A 24,825-nucleotide genomic window follows, 5' to 3' on the forward strand; every position below is an offset into this window, starting at 1 on the left:
ATAGAGTAGGTAAATAGATAGATAGATAGACAAGGAAGTGCCCTGATGAAAATGCATAGAATCTATTTAGGTAGAGTAACCAGGAATGTTTCTCTGTAGACGTAACAGTATAGCAGAGACCTGAATGATGCAAAACAATCTGGAAGTTTAGTTTGTGGACAGAGGAATCAACTGTTGCAAAAGCTTTGAGTCCTTTTAGTGAAATCAGTTCACGGATACTATCATTCTATTAGTATGACTTGCACAAATAACCATGTGTAGAGTGCTGGTGTGCATCACCTTAAGAAATATCTTTGGAGCACTGAATAGGAACTCTTGATTACATTTTCCTCAGTAATGTTTTAAACAAATGCAGCGTTATGCCAGGCATTGAGTAATAATAAAGAAGTATAAAACTTGGATAAAATTTATTTACTGTTTCTTTGCTGCCTGAAATGGTGCCAGGCCTAAAATGCTCACAAAATATTGAATGAATGGATGAATAGACTTAGATTTATATTTGCTATTTTCTAGCCATTTAACCATGGGCAAATTTTTTAACACTTCAAATTATTTGATCAGTTTCTTCAACTGGCAAATGAGAGGGACACAGTTGCTCCTTGTGTGGATTAAATGCTAATTGACATGTAAAAAATCAGTGGTGTTAGTTGAGTTAGAGCGAGGGAAAGGAGCTATATTTTGTCAGCTGGAACTGTTAGAAGAGGGAAAAGAGAGATGAGAAGTATGATGATAGATGAAACTGAACAAGTAAGCTGGATCCAGTTTGGAAGGGCCTTGCGTGCCCTGTTGAGGAGCTAGTGTTTTATCAACATTTCATTGAGAAACCTCTAAAGCATTGTAAACAGAGTAGTGACATTTTAGATTTACATTTTTAAAGGTTACTCTTGACTGTAGATTGGGGGATAATGATAAAAAGCTAGGTATCATTCCTGAAAAGGATTGAGGCTTAGTGAACTGGGTGTCTTCTGTTCCGCATGCCCTTAGAACTGCAATTTAATTCTCTATCTATCATGTGTGTATCCATCTATCTACATACCTACCTATCTGCTGTCTATCTATAAAAGGGAGCAAAAGCAGTTCTGCCTTGATTGCATCGTCAGGCCTAACTTGGGACATTTCCAGGGAATTTTGGCCCTTTTAGAAGAAAAGACCTTCATCAAAGGTGTGGTCTGAAGGAGAAGGCAGAGAACTTTTCATAAGCCCTGCCACTGTAAGCATAAAGAGGGGAGAGGTAGCTAAAGTCTTTTGACCATTTCATAGGATAGGTATTCTGAACTTTTAGAATTTCCCCCCAAATTATTAGTGGTTAAAACATTAACAATCAGGAAAATGTCTTTCACTGCAGAGAGGAATGGGGGACTAGCTGGGCTTGGTAGTGGGAATGGAATGGACAAGGAATAAGAACCCCAGAAATGGTGAGTGATGCTTGCTAATGAAAAGGGAGGGAAGTCTAACTGCAAACAAAGAAAATCAAAAGAACTGGGAGACATTTGGGACCTGAAAAGAAGCTTTGAAGTTTAGCAATATAAGGGGCTAAGTGTGGTTTCCCTTAGGAAAACAAACAAAAATTGTTTTCACAGATAGATCATAATGTAATGCTAGATATCAGATCTTTGAGTACTGAAAGTGGAGCTCTATTTTTTATGTCAAAACTGCCAGATTCTCTGGAATATATAACCCACGGTTGTCATTCATCACCTAAATGGGAAGAGTCAGTGATTTCAGAAATTTAATAAAAGAGCCTGGTACTAATGATGCCACAGGTGATGTTTTCAATTAGCAGTGTTTTAATGAGATTTGTAGGCTGTAAGAGCTAATCCTGTAATGTAGGAAAAAAACTGAGAAAGCAGGCCTATATCTGGCAAATCTCCTGAGGTAGGGCTTTGCTGATTCTGATTTCTTTGATTAAACTTTTAATATCTTACAAGCTCCCTGGAAGTAAATTTGATTCTGATATTGGTCAGATTCTTTTCAGCTTCCAAAAATAAGTAAAGCTTCTAGACAGATTTGAAATGAGAAGTTTTCAGTGACTTTCTAAGTTAAAGGAAGATAACACATTGCTTATAGAAGGAAATAAGTGGTAATTGGCAAATTATTCAGCTAAGGAGAAATGAGGGAAACTCAGAGAGGGTGAAAAGAAATTAGCTTCATTTGGGGGGACACTTTGAGATGTATTTGATAAATGACAACAATTCAAACCTCTGATCTCTCCTAACTGTGCTGAAGAATGGTTTATTCCCAGAAGCAATTCTTAAAAGTGCTTAAAGAACCTTAAGCTCAGTACTGAGATCTGGAAAAAAAAAAGTTCTAGAAACACTATTCCTAAAGAAAGACTGTTGGATGATCAGTATCTCTTTCACAGACAGCATCAGCAGAAAATCCACATGTGGTGGTTTTATCTAGCTCACTTGTGTTTTGAGGTCACACCGAACAGTCCCTGTTCCAGGTTTGAAGTTCAGATTTGAAGTTCCAGAGGCGTAGAGTTAAGCTACTAAGGGCAGAGTTGTATATAAAACACCTACTGTAAACATAGTAGACCCTTTTGAGTTACATAATCTTTATTTTTAAATAATTCATTTATGCTTCCTCAAGTATTAGTCATACTTTAAGGGCAATGAACTGGAAAGTAGAAAAACAGTAGGTGTTTGTAGAATAGTAAGATTTGTTGATGTGCAGAAAGAGAAATTTAGGTGATAATGATGCTTTTTGCTCTGTAAGAGGATCTTATCTAAACCATGTTTATTACTGTATCTCTTCCGTCTAAAAGAGGGCCCAGAACATAGTAGATGCTCAGAGACTGGTGAAAGTCTCTCAGTCGTGTCTGACTCTTTGTGACCTCATGGACTATACAGTCCATGGGATTCTTCAGGCCAGAATACTGGAGTGAGTAGCCCTTCCCTTCTCCAGGGGATCTTCTCAACCTAGGGATCGAACTCAGGTCTCCTGCATTGCAGGCAGATTCTTTACCAGTTGAGTCAAAGACTATTGGCTGAATAAATGAAGGAAAAAAAAATTGAAGAAATTTACTAATTCAGTATCAAGGTGAGTGCTTTCTCTCCAGTAGTGGTGATGGATTTGCACAAGTCTGAACAAACTCCCTTACCCTCAGTGGTGATGTTTCAAGATGGCTTGCCTGGGGTCCTCTATAGGGGTCTTGGTGCAGAAAGGTGGTCATCCTAGATGACACTGAGATCAAACCCTTTACTTTGGCTTAGACTCGGCACTAAATAGTTAAACTCACCAAACTCTCCCCCACCAGTTTGGCTTTAGCTGGCATGGGATATGGTCTGGAAGGGAGTTTTAAAAGCTCCCCAGGAGATTCTTAAAATTCAGCTAAGGTTGAGAGCTAGTGATGCTCATATGCCTTCTGTACAGACCTTTAATTTAGTAATGCAGTCTAAAAATGTGACAGAAGATGACTTGAAAGCTATCTTATATTTCCAAATATTTTTTTCTGACTTAACAAAGCAAGATTTGGACTATAGTTTTTAAGATATCTTCAGTGTGAATATATTGGCTGTTAGATTTAGCAGCATCCTTCATTGCTTTACGTTGGAGAGTTACGTACTATATGAGTTAAAAAATGAGAGCGTGTGAGAGAGCCAGAAGTGATCCAATAAGGATGAGTTGAAAGAAGAATGATTTTTCTGTTGAGTACGATCTGTTTACTCTCTGTGGGTATTTGTTTAACTAAACAAATTAAATTTAGTTGATTTATTAAAGTAGATAATATAGTTTTTTTGGTTTAATCCCAAGCAGTTAGATGAGAGTTGCTTTTTAAATAGAGCTATTCTAAGAAAAGTTGACTTAATATCTTCCTGTATATAACCACCACTACTATTAAGTTTTATTGCAAAGAATTCTTTAGAAACAATTGGAACAAGGGCTTGTTCCCTTTTCTATCTTATTGCTTAACAAACCACTCCCCAAATGTAGTGATTTGAAACAACAATTTATTACTTCTCATGGATCTGAGGATTGATTGTGCAGATCTGCCTCGTGTGGTGTCAGCTGAGGTTCTGTGGTCGTCTAGGGGCCTGGGCTGGAACATCACCGTCTAATGCTAGGTTCTGTGGGACCCTGGGATGGCTGCATTACCACCCCCACTACCACATCCTACATCCCTGCGCCTGCACCCTGCCCCATAGCCTCAGGGCCTCTCTCTCTACTAGCCACTCCCTGTGATCTCTCCAGCAGGATGGGGGTAATGGTTTAGTCACTAAGTTGTGTCCGACTCTTGCGACCCAGTGGACTATAGCCAGCCAGGTACCTCTGTCCATGGCATTCTTCAGGCAAGAATACTGGAGTGGGTTGCCATTTCCTCCTTTAACGGATCTTCCCGACCCAGGAATTTAACCTGGGTCTCCTGCATTGGAGGTAGATTCTTTACTGACTAAGCTACAAGGGAGGTCCAGCAGAGTGGGCAGACTTCTTTTGTAGACCTCGTATAACCAGTAAATAAATAAATAAAAGCAAGGAAGGCAGACTTCTTATTTATTTATTGGTTGTACTAGGTCTACATTGCTGCAGGCTTTCTCTAGTTGTGGTGAATGGGGGCTACTCTTCATTGTCATTGTCATTGTCTCTTGCGGCAGAGCACAGGCTCTAGGGCAGGTGTGCTCAGTAGTTGAGGCTCCAGGGCTCTAGAGTGCGGGCTCAGTAGTTGTGGCACCATGGGCTTATTAATAGCTGTTCCATGGCGTGTGGAGTCTTCTGGACCAGGGATTGAACCTGTGTCTCCTCCATTGGCAGGCAAATTCTTACCCGCTGTACCACCAGGGAAATCTGGTAGACTTCCTACCTGGCAATTCAGGGTTCCCCAAAGCACAAAAATAAAAGCTGATAGTCTTTCTTAAAGATTGGCTCCTAAGCTAGAGCTGGCACAAAGCTATTTCCTATACATTGCCTATGTTAGAGCAAATTACTAGCCCAGATTCAAGGTGTAAGGAAGCTACTGAAGGGTGTGAATACCAGGAGGTACTCATCATCAGAGACCATTTTGGGAGATTAGTTACCAAAGGGACATTTAGCAGCCTAATTATGAGATCTCATGCAATTTATTGCAATTTAAGGTTTATAAAACTTAAGGCTACACTTGCATTATTTAGATTTTACTTATTTTCATTTTTTTCACCAAACTCTGTTTCAGCAATTGCCGTGTTACAGTTAGATAGGAACTGCCTAGCCACTGTTAAGCTAAAAGTGAGATATAAATGAAAAGAACTTAGTAAGTTGTAGACTGATTAGGGAAAAGTGAGTACAGAATGGGGAATAATGTCATAAATTTTATGTTAGAAAAATTAATAATTAGTTTTCCAGCAAATTTGGAAACCTCAGCAGTGGCCATGGGACTGGAAAAAGTCAGTTTTCATTCCAATCCCAAAGAAAGGCAATGCCAAAGAAAGTTCAAATTACTGTACAATTGCACTCATTTCACATGCTAGCAAGATTATGCTCAAAATCCTTCAAGCTAGGCTTCAGCAGTACTGGAACTGAGAACTTCCAGATGTCCAAGCTGGATTTAGAAAAGGTAGAGGAACCAGAGATCAAATTGCCAACATCTACTGGATCATAGAAAAAGCAAAGCAATTCCAAAAAAAATCTATTTCTGCTTCATTGACTATGCTGAAGATTTTGACTGTGTGGATCACAACAAACTGTGGAATATTCTTGAAGATATGGGAATACCACACCACCTTACCTGCCTCCTGAGAAACCTGTATGCAGGACTAGAAGCAACAGTTAGAACTAGACATGGAACAACAGACTGGTTCAAAACTGGGAAAGGAATATTACTCGTTAAGGCTGTATATTGTCATCCTGTGTATTTAACTTATTTGCAGAGTATATCATACAAAATGCTGGGCTGGATGACTCACAAGCTGTAATCAAGATTGCCAGGGGAAATATCAACAACTTCAGATAAGCAGATACCACTTTAATGGCAGAAAGTGCAGAGGAACTAAAGAGCCTCTTGATGAAGGTGAAAGAGGGGAGTGAAAATGCTGGCTTAAAACTCAACATTGAAAAAACTAAGATCATGGCATCCGGTCCTGTCTCTTCATGGCAAAGAGATGGGGAAAAGTGGAAACTGTCAGATTTCATTTTCTTGGACTCCAGAATCACTGCGGATGGTGACTGCAGCCAGGGAAATTAAAAGTCCCTTGCTCCTAAGCTCCCCTAGTGGCTCAGATGGTAAAGAATCTGCCTGCAGTGTGGGAGACCCAGGTTCGATCCCTGGGTTGGGAAGATCCCCTGGAGAAGGGAATGGCAGCCCACTCCAGTATGCTTGCCTGGAAAATCCCATGGACAGATGAGCCTGGCAGGCTACAGTCCACTGGGTCACAAAGAATTGGACACGACTGAGCAGCTAACTCTTTCGTTTTCTCTTTCCTTCTTGGAAGAAAATCAATGACAAACCTAGATAGCATATTAAAAAGCAGAGATATCACTTTATCGACAAAGGTCCATATAGTCAAAACTAGTTTTTCCATTAGTGATGTATGGATGTACATACATACAGAGTTGTACCATGAAGAAGGCTGAGTGCTGAAGAATTGCTGCTTTCAAACTGTGGTGCTGGAGAAGAGTTGAGAGTCCCTTGGACTGCAAGGAGATAAAACCAGTCAATCCTAAAGGAAATCAGTCTTGAATATTCATTGGAAGGACTGATGCTAAAGCTGAAGCTCCAATACTTTGGCCCCCTGATGCGAAGAACCAGCTCATTGGAAAAGACCCTAGTGCTGGGAAAGATGAAGGGCAGGAGAGAGGGGTCAACAGAGGATGAGGTGGTTGGATGGCATGGACCTAAGTTTGTGCAAACTCAGGGAGATAGTGAAGGACAAAGAAGCCTGGCATGCTGTAGTTCATGGGGTGGCAAAGAGTGGGACACGACTTAACGTCTGTACAACAGCAACAAAAGAGATACCATTTATTGACTGCTATTGGGCTTCCCAGGTGGCACTAGTAGTAAAGAGCCCACCTGCCAATGCAAGAGACAAAAGAGATATATGTTCAATCCCTGGGTCGGGAAGATCCCCCAGAGGAGGACATGGCAACCCACTCCATTTGCTTGCCTGGAGAATCCCATGGACAGAGGAGCCTGGCGGGCTACAGTCCACAGGGTTGCAGAGTCAGACTGAAGCGACTGAGCACTGAAATATAAAAGGCCAAAAGAAAGAAAAAAATAGGAAAGAAGAAAAATAATTTTATTTTTAAAGTTTATATGTAGTTCTTAGTACTTAAAATAGTCTGTCTGACACTGCTGCTGCTGCTGCTGCTAAGTCACGTCAGTCGTGTCCAACTCTGTAGTAGATACTTAATAAATATTTGAATGAATGATTGAAGTTTTCTTTTTAAAGAGGGAGTTATCAATACTTCAGGAAACATGTTCTACTTGCCAGCTAGTTCATACACAGTTTAGCCAGAGGAGAGTGTGTTCCAAGTAGAATTCATTAGAATTATCTTTGGCCAAAAGAAAGTGTAGATTTTGTTTAAGAATTGAAACCCTTTTTATGTCTTTTATCAAGAATACAGTTTTTAGGAATCATCTGTGTTAGGAAAAACTATACTGATGAGTCTCTGGATTTGTTATAAAGAAGATTTAGCGTGCCTTGATGTTATCTGTGCCTTTATTATGATTTGTGTAGTACTTGTTTTGTCATGGCAAATACACAAAGGTAAAAATGAAAAATTGTAAAAATATGTAGGAAGGTTTATAAGCCAGTTGGTCTAGCCAGTATACAGGCTTTATAGTTATTATTTGGTCATTGCTTTCTGTAGCAGGTGATACAGAGTAATACGCTTTGGACTCTAGTAGCAGTGAGCTTGTGATATTTCTTCTTCTGGAGGGCGCTATATGCCGTATAGTCTTTTCTGATAACACATAGGCTTTCTAGGCCTATCCCAGTCATCTTGTAAAACTTGAGCAGGCTCAAGACATTTCATCTTTTTAGAATAATAAAACCATTTAATTGATTTTGTGATTTATTTTTGATTGGCTTAATTTAATGATTAAAATGAGGCCAACTCTGAACTGATCAGTCCTAAACTGATTGTTGAATCTCTTAGTAGACCTAACAAGACTTCTTTGCCTGAAACATCATTGCCTTCACTTACTCTTCAAACAACATGATGTTAGATCCCCTCATTTATTCTCATCTATTTCCTTAGATTTTTAAAGTCTTTTTAAAGTTCCACATTCAGAGCTAAGCACAGTTCTCAAGTAGGCTAGTTTGCATAGAGAAGAATGTCATTTCCGTCCTCAGACATTACTTTTAATGAAACCTGATTATCAGCATTTTGGGCAGCCAGCCATATCACATTTTGTCTCACAGAAATAGATTTTTTTTTTTAAGTTCTAGTCTTTCTCACATATATTGGGCCATTTTGTTGATGTTAATTCTAAGTGCGTGACTTTATATTTATCCTTATTAAAGTTTATCCTGTTAGATTTAGCCTTCTATTCCAGCCACTTAGGATTACTTTAAAAGTTGATTTTATAATATATGATATTGCTTTCCCATCCCAGATTCCTGTCATTTGCATATTTGATCATCATCCTGTTAAGTGTCCTCATCCAAGTCATTTATTTATAAAAAATGTTGCAGAGGACAGGTTTCCCTGAGGTCCTGTGGAGTTTCACTAAACCTTCTTCCAGACTTACCCTCACTGTAGGTGCAGTTTGCATATAGTAGTTATCTTAACCACTTAACAGAATTCATATGTTTCACCTTCAACAAAGATCTCAAGAGAGACTATTTTATACATTGCTGAAATCCAGAAATATTTATGTTTATAGCATTCCTTTGTCCAATCACATTTAAAAAGGAAAATGAGGTACTTTGGTTATGGTTTCTAGCGATCCTTGATGGCCTGCGTGAATATTCACAATCTGTTCTTTTAATGGGCTTCCCTGGTGGCTTAGCGGCAAAGAATCCTACTTGCAGTGCAGAAGACGCAGGTTTGATCCTTGGGTTTGAAAGATCTCCTGGACGAGGAAATGGCAACCCACTCCAATATGCTTGCCAGGAAAATCTCATGGACAGAGGAGCCTGGCAGGCTGCCATTCCTGGGGTCTCAAAAAATCAGACACGACTGAACAGTTGGGCATTCTTTTTTGGGGGGCATTCTTTTCATAACTGTTTCTGCAGTCTTGCCTTGGATTTCATATCAGATCACTGTGGTGTAAGGTGTGAAGAATATACTCTCTTTTCATGTTGAAAATTGCTACTACAGACATAAAAAGCTGGTGATGTTTGGCATTATCAGAACCATGAGATTTGTCTGAGTTTACATACTGAGTGTCACCTATAGATCTCATCTTCTCATTCCCTAGTTTTCCTGGTGTACAGTTTCATCCAAGTATATAATTTCATTCCTGGCACTTTTTGATAGTCTCCTTATGTATTGTGATCCATTAATCCCATATTTGGTCTTCTTTTTCTATTCTTAAGGTGGTGTTTCTTTACAGAAAAGATAGAAGAAAAACCAGGAATTGAGATGTTCTCCTGTCTCTTTTTTATATTAATTATGTGTCATATACAATAAAAAGTGGACCTGTGCTTTCCCTTACCTTTTTTTGCAGGTCTCAGCACAGTCTGGGCTTCAACTCAAGCTTGTTCCTTTTATATATTTTTGCCACTTTTTAAAATATAGTTTTTCCCTTTTATATATGTATATTTTTCTTGTGCATGTCCAATTCTGTGTTGATTGGTGAGCTTTTCATCCACTCTGTGTGGATACCTGCCTTCTTTTCCCCCTTTATCTCAGATAACTTGGGCTTGACAGATTTCATTTTTGAGGACTTTTTTTTCATCTCAGACTGTGAGCTTGGGTCCTATCTTCACTGTTTGAACCCTGCTCTTACTGTGTTCCTTATTCTTCTCCGAGCTTACCTGGCTTGGTTGCTTTCATTTGAGGCTTCCAGCACTTCCTCTTTTGCAATCAGTTTCTCTTTCTTGATCAACTTAGATTCAGAATTATAATTCTTGTCTCTTCTGTTTTCTGGATGATAAACAACTAGCCAGGCAGATTTTTTTTTTTAACCATATATGCTGCTTTTTAGTTGAAAAATTTTCACCAGTTGATCAGGTAGCAAACATCTTTTATCACTTGTGACAGAGGGCTCTTACCAAGAAAGTTAGCTGATTTCACCATTACCCAGTAGTTAGGGCATCTCACTGGCTTCGTAGTAAAACTTTCAGGGCCACCTCTTCTTGCCAGGTGTCCTCCCTTATCTGCCCTTCCATCCTTCCCACAAATCCCAGGAAATCATTCTGCTGTCGTCTCCTCTTTAAAAGTGTCATAGCCTGTTATTTACTGGATGCGTTTTTTTCTTTTTATTTATTTATTTTTACTTTTTTTTCTTTTGAGGCTGACCTCAGAGTAGGATGTATAGTCTTTTCCGTTCTTGTTCTTTCATGCTGTAGCTAACATAGGAATACTGGCATGTTTTCTTTTCATTGTGATGGATCTAAAGTATTATAAATAGGGAAGTTAGACGTTCATGGCATCTTATTGTCCCAAGTTAATTTCTAATTTCCTTAGTTGCTATGGACACCTTTCTGTTTACCTCTGTTACTCAAGGTAAAGCTCATCAAACCTCTTCCTCTCTTTGCTGCAGGCTCTCCAGAAGAGGGTTCCGGAACTGGCAGGCCTGAGGGAGGAGGTTAAACTGTAGGTGTGCACTAGTAGAGACCATTCAGAGGCTGCCTTATCTAAAAGGATAATTTATACGTCAGGGGGCCATGAAGTGGCTCCTCACGGAATCCCAGTTACGAACAGGAAAGCTCGTACCTGGTACTGTTTCTGTTCCTCCATGACTTCCAGTCAGATGCTTTCTGCTAGCCCTCTACACTCAGGGGTGGTTTTCTACTTAGTGGCACACATTTTTAGCATGCAATCAACTTTAACAGGTAAGGTTTCTGTATCCTTACATTTAACCAGAGATACTGTGAAATGTTGAGAATTCATAAAGGATCAAAATATATTAGGACTGAATATTCTGGAGAATGCAGGCAAATAAACAAAAATATAAATCATGTCAACAAGTATTTCAGCACACCAAGGAGTAGTTATTCCCTTCAAACAGCTCATGATTTCACTGGAATGAATTAAGTATATGAGGCAGAGAATACAATAAAATGCTCAATTGGTAAGAACCACTTAGAGTTCACAAGAGCTGGTTTTCCAAAGCGGCACTCAGTTTACGTCAGAGAAGGAACAGACTTCTGTATTTCAAAATTGTTTCCTGCTGAATTGTTATTGTTGTGGGATAAGCAGGGGCCCAGCGCTGTGTTTATCAGTGACCTTTAGCCTTCACTTCTAAGAATGTGGAGCTGAATGGATTCTTGCTCCCACAGCAGAGTAAAAGCAGCTCATGTGGCAAGAACACAACTGAGTATAATCAAGGATTTTAGATTTTAAAATCTCTAATGAGGGAGTACTTGGGTTGGCTGTACTGTTTTGAGTTGATTTTAGGGGTACCTTGTAGAATCAGTTTTAGAATTCTAGCCTCAATTGACAGCCCTTTGCTTAGTGACGAGGGGCTAGGTGTAATGCCACATTATATTGAGAAGACTAGAAACTGTTGTTATATATTAACCTTACTAGGCACTGATAACTTGAGAACAAAACAACACAACCACCCTACATTCATAGTGTTTCAGCTGTTGCTATGTTGCAAAATCTGATTGGCCTTGATTCTTGGTAGTCATCAGGAATCTTTCAAGGAACCATCAGGTATGATGCATTTGGGAATGATAAGGCCGCTAAGTCTCCTGAAGACTGATAATGTGTGTGTAATTTTGCTTTACTTTCCACACTGTTTGCTGTGGAAGCAATGGTAGCTTCCTCATTTTCCTGAGAAGAAGAACTGGGACAGAGTACTTTTCTAGAAACCCCAGTGCTTCTACGTTTTATACTATTATCTCAAGGGTACTATCGTCTCCCCTGACAAATTAATATGGACAGAAAGGATTCCCTGCCTTCTCCACCCGTAACACCATGGTGTGAACAAAGGACACACGCCTCCAGACCTGAGGAAAAGGAAAGCACACTTTGTTTTTCTTGCCTTTGAAATTCTTTTTGGCTGTAAGAAACCTGTGTTTCATGAATGCTGGTTTACATCTCGGCTTCCCGGATTCAACTCATAATGCATATAGCCTTGCTAAACATTAGATGTCAGTTGAAAGAGAAATTTCTTTCTTTTCTGACCCTCCTTTTTTTTCCTTTAGTGTTTATACCATTAAATTTTTATTATAGTATGTGTATTCTTAGATCATTAATCTGAACATTTGTTGCTTGTTTTATATTCCAGTAAGACTTATGATGTTTTTGTGATTTGCATGGTTATAGTCATTTTTCTATAAATGATTGTTTTTGCCTGAATGTAATAATTTTATAATCTAGTGTTTGGGAATAATGTAGACTGCTGAGGGATATAGGTACACATAAGGAATTCCCTTTCCACCTGTGCATAGTAAAGTTGATGTTGATCTCTTGTTTATAATATAAGCATAATATTTAAATTATAGGTAAAAATTTGAGTGTATTTCATTTTGAATGTGGAGAATGTTGATGAGTCACTGCATCCCTGACCTCTAACCTTTTAGTGTCAACTGTTTATGTCGTGTATCTTTTACTTTTCTTTTATATGTGCAAGTATGCTGTGTCCTATACATATTTTTTCTATTTAAAAAAACACTTTATTATAGAAAATTTCAAACATATATTAAGAAAATAATGATTTTGTACATATCCTCTTGTACATATCCCCCAGCTTTAAATATTATGTATTACGACTCTTTTATAGATTCTTTACTACCAGCACCACCTGGGAAGCCCCTATCATTTCTCATCCTCCACTTACTAATTTTTTTTTTTTTAGTAAAATTTATATATGTTAAAGTGAATTTCAGCTATACTTTACAACTATATAATCCATATACCTAACATAATAGAACACTTTTATATTCTAGAAAACTCCCTTGTATACCTTCACCATTGATCCCTGCCCTGGTAGGACGTCACTGTCCTTTTTAATTTTGCTTGTTTTAGAACATCATATATCATGCATTATATTAATATATTCATTTTTCTGATTTCTTTGGTTCAATATCACATCTGTGAAATTCAGCCATTTTGTTGAGTTCCTTGTTTTGCTGAGTAGTATTCCATTGTATGAGTATACTGCAGTTTGTATTAATATATCCATTTTCTTAGTTATGAACATTTAGATTCTTTCCAGTTTTTGCTTGTATGCTATGGATATGTATGTGTAAGTCCTTGGCTGGTCTTATACTTTCATTTCTCTTAGATACATACCTATGAGTAGAATTGCTGGATCAAGGGGCCAGTGCATGTTTACTCTTGTAAGAGACCACCTACCATTTTTCTGAAGTGGTTGCATCGTTTTACATTCCTACTGGCAAAGGATGAGAGTTCCACTTGCTCCACATCCTTGCCAACACTTGGGTTCTCCTTCCTCTTCATTTTAGCTGCCCTAGTGAGTATATATACATAGTCTTTAAGTTAAAATACATTTTATTTTGAGAATTTTGTGGCATGTCTTGAGATAATAGGAAATGCTCTTTAATTTGATACAGCTCCTAAAATCCTTTTAAAGTTTGATCTGTGCTGAATGCTGATCACAACAGTTGGTCTCCAGGGCCCAGGATATTCTTTCTCATTAACCATGGCTAGAGGTTCTGAGGGGAAATTATTGCTTATCTTTTACATCCATTTTAGCCCCTTATTATTTCTGAAATACTTTCTCATATACTTATTCTTGACAGCAGATGTTGTTCCCATTTTATAGATGAAGCGATGAACACTCAAAAGAACTTGCCTAAGATTTGCCCAAGGGTTTTAGAGACTGAAACCCAGGACTTCTAACTTGGTCCCCTACTGTTTAACTAGGACACCAGAAGGAGTAACATACTAGAATTCATCAGATATGTGTGTTTGGTTTGCAAGTTTAGATAAACTGATGGAAATATAAGAAGCTTTTTCTTGGAAGAGGTTGCTGGTAGGGATATCTCCATGTTAGTTGTATTCCATAGAATGTGAGCTGACCTTGAAATATATACTGGTCATTGATTTGTGCTTTTCATTTGGTTTCTTGGAATTTTGATTCTTGTTTAAATCTTTACAGTAGATGAGCTGATGTGGTTATAAAAATACTGTAGTTGGTGCCTTTCTGAGAACAAACACATCACTGAGTGTCCTAAATTGACATTTTGGAACCCTGCATACAATTTTCAGAGCCGTTTAAGGAACCCCTGTCTGTGATTCCTAGAAACGCTCTTTGGACACTTAAGTGATTTTAGCAGTGAAATGTCTGTCACTGCCCACGTTGTTGGGGTCAGAGGGATATCCCAGCAGGTAACCTGAACTGGATGGTTAGGAAGAAACTTCACGGTGAGTAATGTTTATGGGGTTTTTTTGTTGTTGTTGTGTTTATTTTGTTTTGTTTATGGTTTCTGAAAGCAAACTGCAGTTAAAGGTTTCAGTATTAAATCTGCTCTTACACCATTGTCAGATGTTAAAGTCAGGCATTGTTTTATTTTAGTGATGTCCTTGCACTGCCCATCTTTAAGCAAGAAGAATCAAGTCTGCCTCCAGATAATGAGAATAAAATCCTCCCTTTTCAATATGTGCTGTGTGCTGCCACCTCCCCAGCAGTGAAACTCCATGATGAGACTCTGACATATCTCAATCAAGGTGAGATGTGGTCTTACTCATTGGTATAGTTTATGGACCTCCTGGGTTTGTGATATTTAATTGGGTATACTTACGTGTAAAAACTATACCTTTCTAGTGTGACCTGTTAAAAGTCAAAACTTACTTTAAAAAAAAACAACTTACTTTAGAAATTTGAGTTTCAGTGTTGTATTTGATAAACATTACCAGTTTCTTTCCTCTGCCTGCCCATTTTTAGTTCCAATCTCCCTTTTTCTAATCCCTGTTCCCTGAACATCCCTGTTTGTTAGTGTCTGAGAAGTATTACTGGATCCAGCTCTTTCATTTACCAGTTGTGTGACCTTGGACAAGTTGATTAAACTCTGCATTTCAGTTTCCTTATATGTGAAACTGAAATTGTTAATACCTTAGAGAGTTGTATCAATTAAATGATATAATTTATAACAAACATTTAGCATTGTGCTTAAAGGATTATAGTTGTTACTAATAATGTTACACTCTTGTATATTCAGACAACTGAATTTTATTCTTTTTGAATCTTGAGAAGTTAACCTATGATAAATATAATATATAGTTACTTTTTTCTTCTAGGACAGTCTTATGAAATCCGAATGCTAGACAATAGGAAACTTGGAGAACTTCCAGAAATTAATGGCAAGTTGGTGAAGGTAAAAGAAAACAAGTACTGACCCGTTTTGGATTAATATTTTTTCTTTTCTAAGGGGCTTGGTGGTAATCTCTCACCTACTATAGTATGTTGGCAGAGTGGTAAACTGCTGTGTTATTTCTTAGGGGCCAGAATGAACCCACCTATTCACCTGGATTTTTCAGAGCTGTCGAAAGAGAAAACTTACCATACCAGGCCTGGAAATTCTCATGACTCAGTGAAGTTCTTTTTGGGTGGAATAAAGTAGCCTCCTTGAGGTCTTTAGAGAAGTTCCAGTGTGTCTTTGGATACTTGGTCTAGTAGCAAGGAAACCAGGAGCTACTGTTGATGGATAGCAGTTTTCTTAGTCTGGACTGATAGTAATGAATTCACAGTATAATTGAGATGGAGGAGTTTGGTCAGCTGCTGTAGAAGACGATGAGAGAGATGTTAACACGCATCTCCACAATGTAAAGTAACAAAAGGAAAGTTGATGGAAGTAGCCCTTACCTACCCTCATTTACAGGTTGTATGGTGGGTTAGCAAGCAAGGGATTTGGTAAGAATTTAATATACATCTCAAGAACTGAGCCAGACATTACATGGTAGCAGTAAACACATGGAGTAATGCTTCCAGTGGGAGTTCTTTATGCCTAGTTACCAGTCAGAGCTAATGTTTAAGCCAAGTTTTAATTATGGTACTAGTTAACTATGAAGATTATATTTGAGCAATTATAAAGTTTGCCTGGAAATATAGAATGGTATGGGTTTTAAAGTAAAACAGGTCTCAAGAAAAATAATTTTAGGTTGTGTCTAGAAGCCAACTGGGGGTGACTCCTGCTAGTTTTCTTTGTCAGTACTGATTTTTAAGGGATCCTGTTATCATTTGATTTTGTTGTTTCCTTTTAGAGTATATTCCGTGTTGTGTTCCATGACAGACGTCTACAGTACACAGAACATCAGCAGCTGGAGGGCTGGAGGTGGAACCGACCTGGAGATAGAATTCTTGACATAGGTAAGTTAAGAGAATCCATTGCTTAGGAAATGCCTTTAACTATGGTCTGTGAATTGGTTTTCTTTACTTGACATTTGCCTTGACTCAAAATGCTCCAGGGGCTCAATTAACATGAACTAAGCATAAAATATTACTGGTATAATGATTCCAAAATTCAAGTTGAAAGTATAGACACTTCAGTTCTGTAACAACTGCATCCATTACTAAAGAGTGACTTTTGTTTTTGTTTTTTAATTTAGTTGTGGTAAAATATATATAAGATTTACCATTTTAACCATTCATAAGTATATAATTCAGTTGCATTAAGCAATGCACATTGTTGCACAAACCATCACTACCATCCATCTCTGTAATTTTTTTCATCTCGCGAAACTGAAACTCTATATCTGTGAAACAACAATTTCCCATTCCTTCCTCTCCCCAGCCCCTGGTAACCACCATTCCTCTTTTTATCTGTATGAACTTAACTGCTATAGGTGCTTCATATAAATGAAATCATTCAGTATTTGTCTTTTTGTGACTGGGTTATTTCAGTTAGCATAACCCTCAAGAGTCATACATATAGTAGCATGTGTTTCCTTCCACTGTATGTGTTTCCATACAGTTTCCTTCTCTTTGGGAACCCTTATACACTGTTGTGGAAATTAAGTTGGTATAGCCACTGTGGAAAGCAGTATGGAGGTTTCTCAGAAAGCTAAAAATAGAACTATCATATGACCTAACATTTCCACTCCTGGGTATGTATCCAAAAGAAACAAAAACACCAATTCAAAAAGAATTGCACCTCAAGGTTCATCAGTTCAGTTCAGTTACGTTGGACTCTTTGCGACCCCATGAATCACAGCATGCCAGGCCTCCCTGTCCATCACCAACTCCCGGAGTTTACTCAGACTCATGTCTGTCCAGTCGGTGATGCCATCCAGCCATCTCATCCTCTGTCATCCCCTTCTCCTCCTGCCCCCAAGCCCTCCCAGCATCAGGGTCTTTTCCAGTGAGTCAGCTCTTCACATGAGGTGGCCACAGTACTGGAGTTTCAGCTTCAGCATCAGTCCTTCCAATGAACACCCAGGACTGATTTCCTTTAGGATGGACTGGTTGGATCTCCTTGCAGTTCAAGGGACTCTCAAGAGTCTTTTCTCCAACACCACAGTTCAAAAGCATCAATTTTTTGGCACTCAGCTTTCTTCACAGTCCAACTCTCACATCTATACATGACCACTGGAAAAACCATAGCCTTGACTAGACGGACCTTTGTTGACTCTGCTTTTTAATATGCTAGCAGCATTATTTACAGTTGCCAAGATGTGTGTACAACCTAAGTGTCCATCAACAGTTAAGTGGATAAAGAAGATGTGATACACACACATATACATACACACACACACATATATACATCCAAACTCTACAGTGTTAGCCTCTCTTTGTGAATATACTTTTAGTTCTGGCATCTGTCCTTGATCTCTTATTGGTTATTATCTCCTATTGGTAAACATAGTTGCTAAACAGACCTAAGTATTACTAATTTTATCTGAGAAAACACTGGTTCTCCTACAGATATCTTGATATCCAGTTGATAAACTGACTTTAGGATAAGTCCAACACAGCTAATAGTGTGGAGTGGGACCCACTTAATGCTTTGTTGTTTGAATCATTGATATTAAAACAGTAGAGAAGTTGTAGCATAGTTATAATAACAAATATTAGCTGGCCTTATCCCTCAATTTGAATTATTAATAGCAGTCAGGGAATAATATTTAAATATATGCCATATGGAACAGAAAGTAAAGTTCTAAAGTCCATTCATTTTCCTCTCCTCTTGAGTATAAGTTGTGTCATTATAATACAGGATTCTTTGATGACTTCATGAGTCAGCATCAACTGTTATGTTAAATTTACCCATTTATATTTGTGATGCAGTGATTTCTGTCTTTATTTGGACACTCTGCTTTATCCTTCTATAACAATCCTCTTAGTTTTTCTCTAACAGTAACACTGCCCTTAAAACTGTAAGTGAAGCAGACTGTAAATTAAATTTTTCATGACACTAGAGCCAGTGCATAGACTAAATTTATCTTTAAGTAGAATTCTGGCAAATTAAAAGGAAACTACTCATAAATTGTCTTATTTAAAAAAGTTTTTAAAGTGGAAAAGAGATGCTCATAAGGAAAATACTTAGATCAATTTTAGCTCTAATTGAACTCTTTTTTAGCAAAAAAAAAAAAAAAAAAAGAGGTTTAGGGTATGATCCACAAAAATCTTGGTAATTGGGGACCAATAGAAGAATCGGTGCTTTCTTATTTAAACCCAGTAGCACCCAGAATTATTCAATGATCACCATTTATTTCTCAGATATCCCAATGTCTGTGGGTATAATCGATCCTAGGGCTAACCCAAACCAACTAAACACAGTGGAGTTCCTGTGGGACCCTGCGAAAAGGACGTCTGTGTTTATTCAGGTAAGACACTGTGGACAGGGCTCCAGTTTTAAAAAGGATACCTTACCACCAGTTTGGTCCTTAAAGGATAAAAACGTATTGAATTTGAAATCTTTCCAGGGTTGCAACCTGTAAACTTCTAAACAAGTGCAGACTTCTCAACATGTAAAAGCAAAGAGGAGTTTCTGAGTTGCTCTTCCCAGTTTATTTATTTGTTTCTCTCAAAAATACTTGCTAATGCCTGCATAATATTTTATTCTTGAGATAAACTTACCTAACAGTTGTGTCTAGCATTGAGATTGTCCTCATTTTTCAGTACTACCAAAGAAGTTATTTTGAACATCTTCATAGTTAGAATTTGATTTGCATATCTGATTATGTCCTTTGGGTAGACTGCCTAAAAGCTCTTATTTGTAATGATAGCCAGTAGTTTATTGAGTGCTTCTCATCAGATAGTCACTGTGTTAGCACTTTTTACCCATGATTTTAAGACTTTCAACAAGAATCCTGTGGAGTAAGAATATTCCTTGAGTCTTAGATAAGTTAATAACTTACCCAGGCTAGTGTTTAGTCAACCAGGGCTTCACTGTGAAGATTTATTAAGATCTTGGACTTTATGCAGTAGCCTAGCAAGCAGTTTTCTTCCTATTGCTCATGAGCTTTCATATTTACTATTCTCCCAGCATGGATGATGCCTCTGTTTTCTAAAATCTACCATAAATTTCAAGAGAGTTTCATTAACAGAAACCATTTCTCTTTTATGTTAACTCTGTCTTTTCTGAAATAATTAATGAATTCCTCAGAGAAGCTTTTTGTTAACATTAGAGCTGTACATTTACTTTGTTTGCATTTGTAAATCATTGAAGTTTTCCTCATTTCCTCATGAGAGTATAAATTCTTCATGATCAGAAAGAGAGTATAAGTTTTTTTTTTTTTTGTAGGTGTTTAAAGGTTTTGCTGTTGCCCTAAAATGTTGCTGACTGGTTTGGCTCCTAATAGTACTGACACCTGGCTGGATGGTATATTCTTTTCAGGTGCATTGTATCAGCACAGAGTTCACCATGAGGAAACATGGTGGTGAGAAGGGAGTGCCATTTCGAGTACAAATTGATACCTTCAAGGAGAATGAAAATGGGGAGTATACCGAGCACTTACACTCAGCCAGCTGCCAGATCAAAGTCTTCAAGGTATTCCTGGGCTTTGCGCTGGTCCTTGGACTTTTTTTCCTTGTCTTTCATTTGCAACATTAGCCACCAAGTGAGAGAGTCAGCTTGTCTCTTTTCAAAAACTATGAAAGCCCAGCCTAAATTAGAGTTAGTAAAATAAGTACTGAGCTGCCCAGTAAAGAAGTTTAAATAGGGATGGTGGGAAAAGGGGAACTTGGAAAAGGGATCGTAGGGATATCATATGGATAAATATCTTCTCATTGCAAGATTCATTAATATGAAAGTATTTGGAGCATGACATGAAGTCCCCCTTTACCACTCTTACCCTGACCCCCCCAACCTCTCCTCAGAGGTAACCAGTGTCAATAATTTCATATGTATTTTAATTCACTTCTGTGCTCTTATGTACACATGTACATAGATATACATGTATTTTCCTTTCTTTGAAACATAAACAGAATTGTATGAATTGTTTTGAAGCTTGCTTTTTTCATAACTATGTGCTTTAGAGATTTTTCCATGTCTGAAGCTATAGATCTCTTACTCGCCTTCAATTCCATTACACATTTAAATATCCCATTTTCAGACTTAGATTTAATGATGGATCTTGTCTTTACCTCATTGTATATATACCTTTTTGTTTCACAAGTGATTATTCTAAGTTTGTAGAAGTAATGTTGAATCGAAGGGTGAGTACTTGAGTTTAAAATGGAATATTTCTCCTTTCAGCCCAAAGGTGCAGACAGAAAACAAAAAACAGATAGGGAGAAAATGGAGAAACGAACACCTCATGAGAAGGAGAAATATCAGCCTTCCTATGAGACAACTATACTCACAGAGGTAACAGGATTTCTTTGGGTGACAGTTTCAATCAGTACTTTTTACTCTTAAAAGAAATATCCAGTTATTTTGTAACACACTATTGACCCTTGAACATCACAGATTTGAACGGCATGGGTCTATTTATACATAGGTTTTTTTTTTTTTCCCTGCTAAATATGTATTAATACTAGGGTTTCCCTGGTGACACAGTAGTAAATAATCCGTCTGCTGATGCAAGAGACTTGGGTTCAATCCCTGGGTCGGGAAGATTCCCCCGGAGGAGGAAATGATTACAGTCCATCAGGTTGTGAAGAGTGAAACATGGCTGAATACGCAGACAACTGTGGACTACAGTACTACATGGTTTGCAGTTGAATATAGGGGTGCAGATACAGGGGACTGACTATCAGGTTGCACCCAGATTTTTGACTGTAGAGAAGGAGATGGTACCCCTGACAGCTATGTTTGCTCAAGGGTCAACTGTATACATATTATCATTATGTTGTATACCTAAAATTAATATTATAAATATTTGTCAGTTATATTTCAATTTAAAAAAAAATAGAAGAAACATCAGTTCTAGTCTGATCAAAACTTATTTGTCCTCTTAGTTGTGAGGACTTATGAGGAATTAAGATTTACTAATGAAGATGTGCTTTTTGAGGGACTTCTCTGCTGGTTCAGTGGTTAAGACTCCACGCTCACAATTCAGGGGGCACAGGTTCGGTACCTGATTAGAGAACTAAGATCCTACATGCCGCACGGTATGGCCAAAAAAAAAAAGGTGTGCTATATCTACAAAACAGAAATAGAGTTAGATGTGGAAAACACACTTATGGTTACCAGGGGATCAGGCTCAATTGGGAGACTGGAATTGACGTACACACTCCGTGCAGTGCTGCGCTTAGTCGCTCAGTCGTGTCTGACTCTTTGTGACCCGTGGACTATAGCCCACCAGTATCCTCTGTCCGTGGGGATTCTCCAGGCAAGAATACCAGAGAGGGCTGCCATGTCCTCCTCCAGAGTATCTTCCCAACCCAGGAATTGAACCTGTGCTCTCTTGTGTCTCCTGCATTGATAGGTGGGTTCTTTACCACTGCACCACCTGGAAATTTAAAAAAAAAAAAAAAAAGATGGGCTATTTAAGTAACAGTGTTTTGGTCGAGCTCTTGAGTCATGTACTTTCTGCGTCTAAATTGTCCTTTGTTTTTAGTGTTCTCCGTGGCCTGAGATCACATATGTCAATAATTCCCCATCACCTGGCTTCAACAGTTCCCATAGCAGTTTTTCTCTTGGTGAAGGGTAAGTCTAGAAAGTGAAATTGGCTTGTGTTTGTCCTAAAAATATATTATTTCATTATGTCTCCATAAGCAAAATCTTCACAAGTCAGTAAGAATTTCTATTTGGTCAGTCTTTGATGGACTTATATATTAACTGAGGTTTGGATTATCTTCAAAAGAGACTTAAGTTTTATGTAGCCTCCCCCACCCCACCCCGTTATTTTGTTTATTTATTTATTGGTCATGCCACAAGACTTACAGGATTTTAGTTCCTCAACCAGAGATTGAACCCAGGCCTCTGGACCTCCAGGGAATTCCCTTCTCTCCACTCTTAGAAAATAGCATCATGGTCAGTCTTTAGTGATTTGCAGACTGATTTTCTGGACTTTTCCCTTCTTCTTACTGCTTATCTTGTGGTTATTTCACTTCCTGATTATAGCATGGTCATTGGGAACTGAAACACAGTTGTACAGACACTAAAATCTGTTTGAAAGTTGGCATAGATGCCTACTCCAGTTAAAAAAAAAAGTTGTATTCTAGTCCCAGCATTCAACGCATTTTCTACATAGGCCATATTAAAACTTGAAATAGGTTGTGAAATGTGTGACTAGTTTGGGTTATAATGTTTGCTTTTGAGTTTATTTAGGCTCTATGTTCATGCTGCTTCTGAAAGTATGTAATTAAGGTAGCTTACAGAATTCCCTGATGGTCCAGTGGTTGGGACTCCACACTTCCACGCAGGGGGCACGGGTTCAGTCCCTGGCAGGGAGTTAGGATCCTGCAGACTATGCAGTACAGCCAAAAAAAGGGGGAGGGGTGGTTAGCTAAAATATTCAAAATGTAACTAACAATTAAGAATAAAACTAGATAGCAGTTGCAGGAGGAGTAGATAGATAACTAAGGCCCTAAGATAAGTTGATTACCAAATTTGAATTTTGCAGCAAAGGCCAAAATTTTAAAAAAGAAAAAGATATTTTTTGAAAGAAAAATCTGTTACCACCCTATGGATTATGCAGTCTACTTATAGAGAATTTAAAATATCATGCAGAACTTGAGAGTTCTAAAATTTTCTCTTTGTCATGTAGTTCAATATTAGGCTCTAATTTTTCTCCCATAAAAGAAGTAAGCATTAGAGAAGAGGGACAAACTACTGAGCAAAAAGAACTGCAGGGAATACTCAAGGGTGTGGAGATGGCCCTTGGATCACAAATTAGTACTAATTTTTGAAGCTTTTTAAAAAATAATTATTAAGTGTTTTTTCTTATAAAAGTGTGATCACATTTTATTGTATACTTTTTATTCTAACTTTTCTTGTATCTATTTGTATATATTTGTATGTTTCACATAGTAGTAATATATTGATTACTTTTATATTTTGATATTTTTAGTTTATAGTCTAATAAGCTCATGTTAGTATTGTTTATGCCATAATTTAATCAGTTCTAACTTCCTGAATTTTTTATATTTTTTTTCAATTTCTTCAATAATAAAAAATGACGTAGTTTCTACTGCTTCCCACCCCAAAGTCTTTATGCTAAAATAATAGATAATAGAAATGTTGGATCCAAGAGTTAAGAATGTTTTATGAGATAGTACAAATTCCTTTAAATCTCTAGCTTTAAGGCTTACAATGATGCAGAGTGAGACGACAAACCCTACTATGTTTCATGGACTCATCCTCTCATTTTAAATGTTTCTTTAGAAATGGTTCACCAAACCACCAGCCAGAGCCACCCCCTCCAGTCACAGATGTAAGTCCAAAGTTAAATGTCAGTTACTGGCGATGTCTAATAATACCTTGGTGACTGTGTGATTCAGTAGAAATTCTCAACTTTTAGGGAGTATTCATTCTTTCACTAAGCAAACATTTATTAAATTTTGACTAAGAACCAGATACTATGCTGTATTTAAGGAACTTTCGGTCTAGTGGGAAGGATAAAGATGGAATTTCATGGATATCTTGCATGGTTAGAGAAAGAAGACCTGATGTATAAACAGCTTCTGAGCAAACTCTGTCTGAATGTGGGTGTATTTGGCTGTTGTAGTGTTTACCTTTTTAAAGTTGAGTCTGTTTAGTTACCAAAAAAAATACTTTCCCTTTTTCAGAACCTCTTGCCAACAACCACACCTCAGGAGGCTCAGCAGTGGTTGCATCGAAACCGTTTTTCCACGTTCACGAGGCTTTTTACAAACTTCTCAGGTTAAATTTGCTTATCCTTTGTTTTGCCAGCGTGGGATTTCTTTTCTACTCTAGGAACTCCTGATATTCCTGTGTTATTTTGTGTGTGTGTATTGGGGGAGAGAGGGGTGACTCTTAATGCATTTTTCTGATTAAATGAATTTCATTGAACTCTTCAGATTTTCTCACCAGCTGCAACTGTGCTGTGAAATACTCAAAAAGAAAACCTCTTAAACTCATTTTAATTTTAAAATATTTATTCTATACAATACCTTTAACATATATTATCCATACAGTATTTTATCAAGGAGCATTGCACATAGTCTGAAATTTCCCCCCTGATATTACTATATTTTCTTTGCACGTTCCACTTTTATTTAGCATCTTCTGTGTACCATGTATGGTAGGAATATATAAATAGATAACGCATAGCTCCTGTTCAGTTACCATCTAGTATCAAAGAAAATCCAAATCAAAATAAAACCTTGAAAGAAGGAAAACAAATAGTTGTGATGCATTAGATAAATGTAGACAAAGTTAAGCATTTGGAGAAGGGTTTGGAGTTAGGGAACATGTGTGA

General features: G+C 37.8%; 1 protein-coding gene across 3 annotated transcripts in view; it reads left to right on the top strand.

Moving 5' to 3' along the window:
• Positions 1-24,825, top strand: part of TFCP2 (transcription factor CP2) — a 48,428-nt gene that overhangs the window by 17,473 nt on the left and 6,130 nt on the right. For all 3 annotated transcript variants that reach the window (XM_065934396.1, XM_065934395.1, XM_065934394.1), the window contains exons 2-10: positions 14,573-14,724; positions 15,295-15,371; positions 16,258-16,363; positions 18,713-18,819; positions 19,833-19,985; positions 20,694-20,804; positions 22,000-22,088; positions 23,769-23,817; positions 24,173-24,266. In XM_065934396.1, the coding sequence (XP_065790468.1) occupies positions 14,573-14,724; positions 15,295-15,371; positions 16,258-16,363; positions 18,713-18,819; positions 19,833-19,985; positions 20,694-20,804; positions 22,000-22,088; positions 23,769-23,817; positions 24,173-24,266 (938 nt within the window). The remainder of the gene's footprint in view (positions 1-14,572; positions 14,725-15,294; positions 15,372-16,257; positions 16,364-18,712; positions 18,820-19,832; positions 19,986-20,693; positions 20,805-21,999; positions 22,089-23,768; positions 23,818-24,172; positions 24,267-24,825) is intronic.

Source organism: Muntiacus reevesi, chromosome 4 (assembly GCF_963930625.1).
Source record: "Muntiacus reevesi chromosome 4, mMunRee1.1, whole genome shotgun sequence".
Classification (NCBI taxonomy): Eukaryota; Metazoa; Chordata; class Mammalia; order Artiodactyla; family Cervidae; genus Muntiacus; species Muntiacus reevesi.